Genomic DNA, 13414 nt, shown 5'->3' on the forward strand with positions numbered 1-13414 from the left:
CTTAACATTTTAATAGAAGTGAATGCAAGTATAACATATTTAGATGTTAGACTGTTTATAAACTTTTCAGTTTCACTTAATAAATTGTGTAACTTAAATTGTGTAATTTTCAGCACACACTGTAAAATGAGAGTTTCAAGTAGAGCCGCAATGAAGATAATTTCAAATTTCAGGGGAGAAGGAGGTTATGTAAAGTGTTTTTTGTTGGGCTATTATTTTAAGAAAATTTATGTGCACTTTATCTTTTAAATAAGTTTGGGTTACCTCTTATTTGTTAAGGAGCTCTGTTAAAGTATTTTCGTTTAACTTAAAAATTAAAATTTTAAGCTCTAAAGTCAATTTTGAGCATAAAGTACAAAAATCTGGACAGTCCCTGAGTAAATTGTAATGATGCTGCCTTATATGTTTAGCACATGTCACTCCAGAATTTAAAATCTATGTCATATAATTAAGATTTGAGCAGGTAAATTACAGCATTAAAACTGATAATTATCTGTAGACTTTTAACTCATTTGTTTTAACAAACGTATATCCCCAATATATGTATATTTCCAAATTATACTTATAGTAATAGCCATATTAACATGTTATGTACAAGAAAGCATATACAAAAATTTGAAAATTTAAAAGGAAAAGACAGAAAATAAACATGAGTAAAGGTTCTATTTTCTTTTACCCCTATGTATTACCTTACACACATTTTTGTGGACATATATGTGCATATCCACACCCAAGGATCTTTGAGGCCCTCTCATCCAGAAGAAAGGGCTCCAGTATGTTACCTGAAAAATGCACTGTTATTCTAATTAGGAAGATACAAGGCTTGTAAAGAAACAGTCCTTGCAACTATTAACAATCTTTGTTGTCTAGACTGATCATCAGAAGTGTTGCATTTTTAACCTGATGATGATTGGTTAGTTTTAAATCAATACTTTTTTCCCAGTGGGTTTTGGTTATTTTGGAAGTCCAAGTACCATGGAAATAAGAGTTTAGTGAATAAAATGAACTCTTGATGCTGCTGCTATGGTAGTAAATCTAAGCTTCACATTTAATGGGGGAAATTCTCTAAGATAATCGAAAGATTAAAATTAATAAAACTTCTTGACATTTGTGTAAGTCTATAAAGATTCTGTTGGTGTCAGTCGAATACTCTATGACCATTTTTAAGTAAGCCATTTTTAAAAAGGTCTAAAATTAATAAGGAAATGCAGTTAAATATCTTGTCAAGATCTCTTTACATGTATCTGTGTTTTACTTCATTTCAATTAATTGCCATGTTTATGATACTCTGAATTTATTCTGTTTAATTTAATATTTAAAATTTTATAATCCCAAACTGAGAGTTATAACCACATATAACGTACTTTTAGGACTTTGTTCAATTCAACACTGCCCTTATATATAGAGAGAATCCACTAATACTTTTTCATTATTTCAAGTGTCTTGTGAGCTACACAGGTGGGTTATTTCACAAGTAACTGAATAGTAGTTCTGACAACAGTTAAGGGATCTTATTGTTAACTGATGAGCAGTGGTGTTTTGATGTTCATTGGTCAGCTTCAGTAGCAGTTAGTTATGGGGCAGTTCTATCAGGAAACTCTTTTTCTTCCTATTTCTCTTTTGTGAGGCATTACAGCTCTAAACCCTCTCACTTGTAACTTTTTTCTTCCTCTGCCCTCAAAACACACAAAAGAGAAAAAGAGACCAGTTAAAAGATGTCTCTAACATTACAACCAAGTGGTATATTTAATGGCCAGTTGTGAAACTCAACTTCTGTGTGCACAGTCTTTGCTCAAGGAATAGTAACATGCTTATAGGTGGTACAACTGTAAATGGTCTGTTTCCAGATGATTTCTCATTCCTAAAGCTCTTAACAAGTGAGCGATTTTCAGAACACATCTGGCACATGCACCATCTTGAAGCAACTGGATTTTTTTTGAAAGATCACATGTTCTGGCCACAATAGTCAGTAGCAGCCTTCAAAGTACAACTGGTGATGAGAGATAAAAGACTTGAGGCTCCTCTGTTTAAAAGAGAGGAAGCTAAAAGAAAATTATAGCCATCCCTAAGTGTGGAAAAGAGTCTTATGGAAAGATTTATAGACCCTTGTTCCCCAAGGCCATTTCATTTCCTAATGGGATTTTGTGTTCTCAGACAGGGAGAACAAAATGATGACAGCATTTAATAATAATAGTGAAGATGACGATAATAACGAAGAAAGCAAATGCAATTGTAAAAACAGAGGCACCTCAATATAAAGCCAATTATCTTGGCACCCAGGATAACTTTGTCTGTAAATTGAAAATATAACAGAAATAAAGATCTTTCCTCTTTTGCTAACCAATGGGGAGGGGTAAGTCTTAGGATCTTGCTCTTTTACAGGCAAATGATGGGTATAACAATAGCTTTTGATAATACAAGGGCCCAAGAGACTAAATACAATTATAATGTAACATCAGGTTCACTCAAGTTGTCATAATACTTACAAATGGAGAGGATTCGCCAAAGAGAGATGTGGTTTCTTCCGTGTGGTCCATGTGGTCACAGGCCTGAGTAATTAGCAATAATGGTTCCAGCTTCCTATTCCAGTGTCCTTTCTCCAATTAAACCTTGTTTTCAAAGAAAGAGTTGTTGACAGGTTACTTAAAGCATTAATTCCGTTTTGTTTTTCTGTTTTTTTTGTTTTTACCCCTGGAGTTTATGGGAATTGTATAGAAGGGTTGGGAATAGAGAGTAGATCACCCTTGAAGGCAAATAAACTAACTGAGTTTAGTGTGTTGCCTGATGTGCTTGCTGGTCCTCTTGGTCACTGCCAATGTCCAGAGGATCAGGAAAATTCAAAGGAGAAACTTACTTGCTTTTTTAAAAAAAAACAAAACTTACTGTACTAGAGAGGCGAGTAGCCAAAATACATTGTAGTATTGATTGGACGAATGTTAGAAGCAGTTGATACAGACACATTCAGACCCAGGGATGAAGTGTTTTGTCTTACCACTGGTTTGCTTTGGGTGCTGATCACAAGATGTCCCTTAGACAGAAGAATATTCAGTTTCACAGTGACATAGAAAACTTTGTTCCCTGACACTAGTGTTATAAAAGGGTGTTAGTGTGTTCAGGACCCTGCTTTAAATTGATAGCACTTTTTCAAGGTCAATAGGTTTAGTAGAATGAACACTGGATTAGCAGTCACAAAACTTGGTTGTAATCCACCTATTGGGCTGGCCAAAACGTTTGTTCGGGTTTTTCTGTACCATCTCACCGGTCACTTAATAAATATTACCCACTGGCCACTTAATTTTATTTTGCTTCAGTTTCATCATCAGTAAAATGGAGATTAAAAAATGTGTTCTATTTTAGTCAGCTCTGGCTGCCATAACAAGGTACCATAGACTGGGTAGTTTAAGTAACAGGCATTTATTTATATATTTATTTATGGACACTGGGAAATCCAAAATCAAGGTGCTGGCTGATTTGGTTTCCCTGTGAGGGTTCTTTTTTTTGGCTTGCAGCTGGCCACCTTCTCACTGTGTCTTCACATGGGAGGGGTGAAGGAGGGAGCAAGTTCTCTGGTGTCTTGTCTAAATAAGAGCACTAATCCCATCATGAGAGCCCCACCCTTATGACTTCATCTAAACCTGATTACTCCCAAAGACTGCATATCTAAATACCATCACATGGGGGTTAGGACTTCAATATATGATTTCTCGGGGTGGGGGCACGTGTAGTCCATAGTACTTACTTGCCTTTCTCATGGCAGATCATACGAAATAAAGACTATGATAGAGCTACACAAAGATACATTAAGAGGTTAGAGTTATTGACTGATTTTTCCAATCTTATTCTCATATACCTTTCTATATAATAAGGTTTTGTTCTTTTAGCATGTTTATTTCGAGTTATTAATGTAAAACCAAATAAAAATAAAAGTTCTCTTGTTTCTAGCCTTTTGACAATTCACTCTTGCGTTGACCTTGTTAAATTTAAGTGTTATTTTATAACTTTTAATACTTATTTCCTTGCTTAACTTCGACCTTACCTTTAATTGACATAGCTATCACAATATATTACCTATTAACAGAAATGGGTAAGAGTGTGTTCATAGGATGAAGAACATTTACACAATTGTATAGAACGGATGTTATAGGTCATTTTTCTTTAAAATCAAATGTATATTTGAAAGTTGAGTTGGATTATCTTCAGTTTCTTATAGTAGAGAAACTAAATGATGTAGTCTCTCTTTTCTTTTTCTTATAAATTCATTTATTTATTTATCCATTCCTGGCTGTGATGGGTCTTCGCTGCTGCACATGGGCCCTCCCCAGCCACGGCAAGTGGGGGCCACTCCTCGCTGTGGCACGCGGGCCTCCCATTGCAGTGGCCTCTCCCGCTGCAGAGCACGGGCTCCAGGCATGCGGGCTCCAGGTGTGCAGGCAGTTGTGGCACACCAGCTCAGCAGTTGTGGCTCGTGGGCTTAGTTGCTTGAGCTGCATGTGGGATCCTCCCAGACCAGGGATTGAACCCATGTCCCCTGCATTGGCAGGGGGGCTCCGATCCACTGTGCCACCAGGGAAGTCCAAGGTAGTCTCTTTCTTTCAGTTTTGTTGAGATATAATTGACATATAACATTGTATTACGTTAAGGTATATAACATAATGATTGGATACATGAATGTATTGTGAAATGATTGCTACATAAATTTAGTTAATATCCATCATGAATTAGCCTTTTAAAAGTGTATGACATTTGTATTTTCTTCTTTGATTAGTACTCATCCTTGACACAGTCTTTCTGAATATTTGTGCAAAGAAAAGATGATCTTTATCGCAGGGTATGTGTTTTCATTTTCTAAACAAAATAGAAATTTGTGAAAAAAAGGTAGCAGTCTAAAATAATTTAACTAGTTACACGGCATTCTCTTCCTTTCTCCTGAAGAAAGGTATATATAATTCTCCCCCCTTTTCTTTATTTTTATTGTTTTAAAGATCAAGTTGAAGTTTTGTTCATAAATATAGTTGCCCATTAGAAAAGATGGAAATTCTGCCTTCTGATTACCTAAGGAGGAAGTCTGCTCCCAGTTTAAGGAACAATGGCAGATTTTATAAGTCCTGTCATGTGACCTGCCTTGACAGGTGTTCTTGTTTGAAGCACTTAACTTCTAGGAGTTGTAAACATGCAGTTTTTCTTATTTGTCTTGGACAGAAATAATCCTCTGTAGAAAATCCATTACAAAATTATTTTGCATAGCCATTTAATGTTGAAGATTGCATTGCAAATCTTGGTAGGCCCATTGTCTTGGTAGTAAAGATATATCTTATTTTAGGCAGTAGAGGAGTTTGTGATCTATTGTAAATAATAGGAGCAACTAAGTATTGATTAGCTGCCATTGTAACAGCAGTGGGCTAGGAGTTTTTACTTTATTATATCAACTTAACATTATCGCTTCTACGTGAGGTTCAGTGCCCTCACTCTATGAGGAAACTAATGCTTAAGCGTTCTTCCCAAAAACATATATTAGTGAGCAATAGATTTGAGATTCTTAAGCCTATAGTTTTGTCACTGTGGAGCACACCATTTAAAGAAACTTCATGTCTAGTGTGTGATTACTCAGTAAATCAGCTAAACATGTGCTTAGGGCATCAGCAAAAAGAAGCAAAAAATTTCCTTTAGTGAGGAGAATTTTGATATTCAAAAACAAGTCTTAAATTAAGGGAAAATTCAGAACCTCATTGGAATTCCCTGCACTTAGTTTTTGGCATACCTAGGGAGGGAAAAGGAAGATACCATAATCTCTTCAATCCTTAGGGCCTATACAAATCTTAATCTAGCCCTGTTTATGGTGAATATTTTTTGTAAAGCACACAACCTTACCTAGTTTATATAGTCATCGTTGACTTGTATTTTGGAGGGGTAAATCTGATTTTTTTTTTTTTTTTTTGAAAAATACAAACTTAAAGTGAGCTGCAGCTCTGTTTTGTTGGACTTGATAAAATCTAGGGCTGTGTCAGCCTCATCTAGTAGCAGAGTGGCTTTTTGAGCAGTTAACATCTAGTTGAATTTTGTCCTGGTCAGCTTAGGTTAGTTTAAGGTCCATCCACTAAAACACAATTGTACATGCTTCATAAATGTTTTTATTTACTGGTAACGATGTTCTGTCAGGGTGCTTTCTTGCCAAATACTTGGAAGAGTATGCAGGGATACTACCTCCGGATAGAGCAGTAAGTTTCTATTTTTTCTCATGATGCAAACTCTTATGCTTTCTTAAAATTAAGATTCTTTCAAAAACATGGTTTTGGCCTGTATAAAAAGAGAAGTGATCAACTTAATATCAGTGGTGTTCATTAATATCATTTGTTGAACTTTTAAAATACAAACATGCCTGGCATCCACACCCCACCCCACCAAACATTGAATCAGAATCTCCTCTTGTGTAGAATCCACCCAGCTGATTCTGATGAAAATTCACAGCTATGAATCTCTGAGTCTTTGGTCAGTGGTTCTCGAAAGTCTGGTTGACCCTCAGAACAGCAGCATCAGCATCACCTAGGAACTTGTAAGAGATCCAGGTTCTCATCACTATCCCAGACTTAGAGAACCAGAAACCCTGGGTGGGTGTGCATTTTAACAGGTCTTCCAGTTGATTCTCTAATGCTCAAGAGAGTATGAGAATCACTCCTTTTAATCATCTCAAAGGTCTCCATAGCTCTCAAATTCTACAAGTCCTTGTCCTGATTGCAAAAAGCTTCCTGGACATTGGAATTTTCTGCCCATCATTCAACACTTTATCCTCCTCCATCCACTTCTGTTGCTTTCAACTTTCCATTTTAATATTCTCATTGAATGAATGTGTCTTCTATCGTAAGCCTGCTCGAATGTTTGGTGGAAGAGTCAGGGTGTTAATGATAAACATTGCATAGAAAGCCTTTTTCTCCTGTTGTATTGCGTTTTTTACTGTTTGCCAGTTTCCTGATGGTTAGCAACTGTGGCATTATTAACCTTGTTTATGGTTAAGAAACTAAAAGAAGGTTGCCTCCAGATTTGGTTCGGGCATTGGCATGATGCTTGAGACAGATGGGTCACATTTAGCATGGGGTAGTTGGAGAGATGGCCACCGTCCTCTTGATCCTAATCAATGTCACTCTCAGCAAATAGCTCTGGCAGAACAGCTCCTTTAAGTCCAGTGTGACGCGTACTGGCCAGGCAGGATGGGGATTAGAGCTCTCTCTGCTCACTATAAGGAAACCTCTTTTTTGGCTCCCAAATGGTTTCCAGAGCTATCAAAATAATACCATTTGCAGACACTTTTCATGGCTGAAAAGAGCAACTTCGAGAGGAAAGGGAGTGCTCTGTGGACCACGGGAGAAATGTTTTGCAGCTGGGCATTGCACATCACTGCTGACTGCGTGCCCTTTCAGTTGTGTGACTCACCACAGTGACTGGACAGTGGAAAAGCCACTTGACAGAAATGAAGAGTACCTCCCACAGGCCTCTGTCCTTGTCCACCAGCTCTCCTTTGTGGGCTGCAAACAGCAATGTGTAGGACGTTGTACTGCAAATCTCAAGGAAATCTTGCAGTGGTGATGGGTTGGTGGGCCGCCTGCTGCTCATTAGAGATCCCGTCTGGCTCTTTTCCTGCAGGGTGAGTGGTAGATTACTGACACCTGTTTTCCCATCCAGCCTGGGGATGTGAAGTGTGCATTAGGAATGCCTGAAAGTGCTTCCTTGTGTCTGAGTCTGTGGAGCTTGGTGTTGCTTGGAGAGGGGGGAGTAGTGGGTTCAGTGCTGAGAGGGGAGATGAAAAAGTCAAGGGTGAGAAACTGTAATACGAGCTGAACTGAGATTCTCATCCTCATGGAGTGGCTTCTGATTGTGCTGTTTGTTAGTCCTCCACATGGCCATGATAAACGTAGTCACCCACTGAGCAAAGTAGAAAGATGTTTCCTGTCCATGAGAAGACCTCAAATGTTTCTCGTGAGTATGGGGACTTTCCTGATGGTGCAGTGGTTAAGAATCCGCCTGCCAATACAGGGCACATGGTCCAGGAAGATCCCACATGCCGCGGAGCAGCTAAGCCCGTGCGCCACAACTACTGAGCCTGTGCTCTAGGGCCCGCGAGCCACAACTACTGAGCCCATGTGCCACAACTACTGAAGCTGTGCTCTAGCCCGCAGGCCACAACTATTGAGCCCACGTGCCACAGCTACTGAAGCCCATGCACCTAGAGCCTGTGCTCCACAACAAGAGAAGCCACAGCAATGAGAAGCCCATGCACCGCAGCAGAGTAGCCCCCACTGGCTGCAACTAGAGAAAGCCCGGGCGCAGAAACGAAGACCCGACGCAGCCAGAAATAAATTAATTAATTAATTTAAAAAACCAAGACATGAGTATGTAGTTGAAACTATGAGCACATTAGAAATGGAATAGAAATGGTCCACTCTTTCAACCAAATATATCAACATTAAGTTATTTTAAACTAAATTGGGCCTTAAATATGTACGATTCAAATGTGTGGATGGCATGATCAATTTCTCTGCACAGTTCTGTCCATGTGTTTTCTCTTCCCATCTTTACCTACTATAAAGCCTCATAAAAACTGGCAGAGGGGGGCTTCCCTGGTGGCACAGTGGTTGAGAGTCTGCCTGCCGATGCAGGGGACACAGGTTCGTGCCCCGGTCCGGGAGGATCCCACATGCTGCAGAGTGGCTGGGCCCGTGAGCCATGGCCGTTGAGCCTGTGCGTCCAGAGCCTGTGCTTCACAACAAGAGAGGCCACAGCAGTGAGAGGCCCGCATACCACAAAAAAAAAAAAAAAAAAAAACTGGCAGATGGTGGACCAGAGGACCTAATGTGCCACCAGTCACAGATAAGAGAGCGCCTGCTGTATGCAATGCATGTTGCTGTACGAGGGAATAACAAGCAGCACAAGACAAATGCCCCAATCCTTGCTTTTTCAAGTGCTCGCAGGCTACTAGAAAGAAAAGACATACACATCGGAGGTAGAATGATACTGCTGCATACCTTCTAAGCAAACAGATGATCCATATTTTCAGTGGGTTTGGGGAAGGACGAGAACTCTGAGTTGATGGGTCAAGGAGGATGTGGAAATTTATTCTGGGTACTGAAGGATGAAGGGAATGCATTGAGAGTAAGAGAGTGGAGTGTGTATATGATGCTCTTTCCCTGCATCAGTGTGCTGTGGAATTAAAGGGTGTTTTTTTTATTTTTGTTTTTTGTTTTTTTAAGTAGTGGGAACATTTTCCCCTGACTCATTTGTGGGACTTGGCCAGGTCTCCTATTTGTGAACTGGATGAATGGGGTTAGGGTTGGGTCATGGCCTTGGACCAGAGTGAAATTAACTGGCTCATAATGTGATTGAACTAATGACCTTGGCCTCATTACCACTATGTTTTAACTAGTTGAGTCAATCAAACATTGCAGAAAGGGTAATCAAGGTATCTTTCAGAAAGAGATCCGGAGAGCAGTAAACATAGGAGTGGAATCAAAGCCAGGTTCTTGCCTCGTATAACACCCAGGTGTTTCCCTCTTTATCCCTGAGTTTTTATACTCGTTTCTGCATCTAATAAAAATATGATGGGCAAAATGAAAAGGACACTGACTCTCTGTGTTAGTGTTTTCGACATAAGGCAATTTATAGTCATTTTTCTTACACAGTGTCAGACTGTTTCTGTGGGGTAAAGTATGTTTGAGCAACAATAGTGGTTTTAATTTTAGACATGTAGTGTCCTGTACATTTATTGATGATAACTTTTTCTTCTTTCAAGTCTGAACAACCCAGTCCTGCCAGTTCCAGCTCCAGCTCCAGCTCCAGCTTCACACCATCCCAGACCAGGCAACAAGGTATCCACATCTCCTGGGCCAACTAGGAGACATTTTTCTCATATAACATCTTAATGAGTTGATTTATGGCCTATTTTCTACTGTTTTTTTTATTTGAATGATAACTTGGCTTTTATGCAGTTGTATTTATTTCCCCTAGGAATGCACTTGAGTATTGTTCTGTTGTATGAGGCCGACCTTTAGAAATTCCCCTTTTTCCAGTCCCTGCCATCAGAGTCCCATTTTACAAAGGGACTGTAGACACAGCCCATTCCAGGGAGTTCCCAAAGGAAATACAATAGCAAAAGCTGGACTTGAGAGACTTTGACAGAGAGAAATAGGTTTTTAGTTTCCCTCCTGGACATCTTTCATTTTATTATTTTTCTACAGATTAGTAGACCTTTTTCTTTGGTGAGTGTTAATTTGCTGTCTTTAAAATATATTTTCTTCTACTCAACTCAAACTAAAGAAATTTAATTAAAAAATTTTAACTGGAACATTAACTAAATATATGTTCCACTTTTTCATGTGTGGAAACTCTTCAAATGTGGGCTCCTTTTTTCTGTTTGTTTGGTTGGTTTTTTTAACATGAAAAGTGAGATAGTGTCAAGAAATAATTTGTTTCTGAGCATCGTGTCACACACTGCCTTTTTCATTGACCACGCTGAATTCCTGATGGCCTTGTATGTTTTGAAAAGGATTAAATTGTTGTGTGTGTTCAGGCTAAGGCTAAGCTTCCAGGAAAAAATAAGACACTGTTCATTTTGGGTGTTCAGAGTTTTTGTTCCACTGACTTCCAAAGATAAAGGCCCATTACAAAAGCAGAGAAATTTGGGTTTTGCAGAATGTGAGATTACAGAGAGTCAATACTTATTTTAGAAGTGAGTTAATGATAGCTCAGATAGTCCTATCACAGATTAGACTTTAGGAATTGGCTAATCCAGAATGAAAGTGCCTCTCTCACTTTCTTGATTGCCTTTACAATCTCTTCTGTTAAGATTAGAAATATCTATTTTGTTTTCATCACATTTAGAGTAGTATGGCGAAAATAAGCTACACTATGCATTTTTTTCTGTTTTTTTTTTTTTCAATTCTAGAATAATCTGAATTGATTTTTCTCTCCCATCTAATACTGGATACTCTTTTGAATATTCTGGGCACCTGATTTATTACATGGTCTTATTTATGTAAATACATGCCAGTATTTTGCTAGGAATTTCTTAAGAAGTAAAATAAAATTGGCTACACAAAATTGTTGCAACAAGACCTTGTGTCCAAGATCAATATAAAATCAGAGATAGGACATTACACCATGGAATTGAAATACTTTATAATCTGAACTTGACTGAAATGCTTGCTTGACCTGAAATTGACCTTGAAATAAAAGGAACAGCTAAACCTTAATAGATCAAAAACTACCACACAAAGGCTGCATTGCTAAGAACAAGTTACAACCATGGTGATTTATTAGTCTCAACTTTTCAATACACGGATTAACCTAACAAAACATTCAATTTACTAACAGATCTTTCTTTTTAGGTGTGATTTTTCTTAGGGAAGAAAAATGCATAGAAAAATATCCCTAGGAAATAGAGATTTTCTAAAGAACATTTTCGGGCATCTGTTATGAAAGCAATAGTGTTTTGGCAGAGGTTGCATTCCAGAAACTACCAAATTTGTCATGTAAATTGTATAAATATATATGATAGTGGTCATTTTAAACCAGTGCTCTGTGCTGGTGAACATTCCTCTGTATCTGATGTGGCTAAGTGTGTTTGATTGCCTGTGGTTCGTTGTCATTACTTAGGTCCTTTAAGGTCTATAATGAAAGATCTGCATTCTGATGACAATGAGGAAGAATCAGATGAGGCAGAGGATAATGACAATGACTCTGAAATGGAGAGACCTGTAAATAGAGGAGGCAGCCGAAGTCGCAGGTGAGTGTCTTGGAAGGAATGAGGTTACCTGTAACGGAATCATACGTTTTCACTCCGCTTAATAGTATAACCACAGCAAAAGTGTGAAACACCAAAAACAATGGCAGTAAATGGTCACATTCTTTTTTTTTTTTTTTTTTTTTTTTGCGGTACGTGGGCCTCTCACTGTTGTGGCCTCTCCCATTGCGGAGCACAGGCTCCGGACGCGCAGGCTCAGCGGCCATGGCTCACGGGCCCAGCCACTCCGCGGCACGTGGGATCTTCCCAGACCAGGGCACGAACCCGTGTCCCCTGCATCGGCAGGCGGACTCTCAACCACTGCACCACCAGGGAAGCCCGGTCACATTCATTTTTTAAGTTGCAGTACCTTGGCATGCTTACGCAACTTCTCCAGGGAACTATTTATTCTTTTTTCTCAGAAAGGAGAGGCTTTTCCTCCATAAATTTTACAGGGAAGAAGTCCTATTAAAAGTCTTTGCTCTTCAAAGTAAATGCCAAGGTGGCAGGACTGGCTGCTGAAATTAACTTTGCTTTCATTTGAAGAATTTGTGTAGATCCATTGCTGTACGTAGCTCAGAATCTGAGGAACTGTGTTTGCTGTTTGTAGTTAGAAATGTATAATTGGCCTCAATGAATTATGTGTGTGAGACCTAATTAAAACTAGGATCACCTGTGTGTTTTCCAGAAAATAAATTCCTTTTAAGTGTGCTGACAGTTAGGTTCCTTAAGTAGCTTTAATGCGGTGAGGCATAATTCTACATTATAAGATGGTAATTCATGTCACTTATAATTAATAGTCAACTTGAAATTGCCTTGAGGATTTCATTTCTTTATCATGAGGAAAACAAATAGGCATGCTTACTTTAATGCGTTTTGAGTAGAAAAAGTATGAATCTATTTGAACTTAAAAATTACATTTATAATATATTGCCTTAAATCTTTTCCCATTATCTATTACCCTAAAATTCCTATAAAGAATGCGATCTTAACCCATGCTGGTCAGAGCATATGTTTGCTAATTGGTGATTCCTTCGTGTCCTTTGAGAAGAGGCTCCGTAGAGTATATGCCCTATCAAATCTCTCAGCAATTCTTCCTTATGGCCGTACTCAATATCTCTTTCTCCACCTTGTCTCCCAAACTCACCCATCTGTATTCCTTTTAAATCGGAGAAAATAAGGAACCTTATGGCCTTGGCCTTATAACGTTTCCCTTTAGAAGTCTTTAATCTGACAAGAAGGAAACTGATAGGGCAAAAAAATCCTAAAAATGGACTGAAACTTGTAGGTGAGGAGCACCTTTATAACAACCAACATCCTGACCACTGGCTGCTCTTACATGTAGCTGGTGAAAAATGCATGACGCTTAGACATTTATTTAGACACTTTCCCAAGTTATTGTTACATAGAAGATCTCGGTATTCTGTGATGAGCTGTGGCCTGCCCCCTTCCTGCCCCATCCCCTGAATCAATACGGGTCAGATGATACACGTTTGTGAGTTGGCTGATGCGATGCACAGTTGTTGGAAAGGCTTTTCTCCCCTCCTGACATGTGCTGTTAGCACAGTCCCCACCAGCATAACATTTGATCTTCATTGCACTTGTGAAGTCTCAACTGTTTAATCAGTTTAAATACTCAGCCTTCCA

The 13414-nt window shown here is 38.8% G+C and overlaps 1 protein-coding gene across 4 annotated transcripts in view; it reads left to right on the top strand.

Annotated features, from left to right (window-relative positions):
• The window catches only part of MLLT3 (MLLT3 super elongation complex subunit), a gene marked incomplete at both ends in the record, with an annotated part of 257568 nt that overhangs the window by 228330 nt on the left and 15824 nt on the right, over nt 1-13414 (top strand). For 2 of the 4 annotated variants that reach the window (XM_079706509.1, XM_079706508.1), the window contains 2 exons: nt 9779-9854; nt 11641-11770. In XM_079706509.1, coding sequence (XP_079562635.1) covers nt 9779-9854; nt 11641-11770 — 206 coding nt within the window. Of the gene's footprint in view, nt 1-9778; nt 9855-11640; nt 11771-13414 lie in introns of those variants that run through there. The other 2 variants (XM_079706511.1, XM_079706510.1) reach the window with 1 other exon arrangement.

Source organism: Hyperoodon ampullatus, assembly GCF_949752795.1.
Source record: "Hyperoodon ampullatus genome assembly, chromosome: 6".
Classification (NCBI taxonomy): domain Eukaryota; kingdom Metazoa; phylum Chordata; class Mammalia; order Artiodactyla; family Ziphiidae; genus Hyperoodon; species Hyperoodon ampullatus.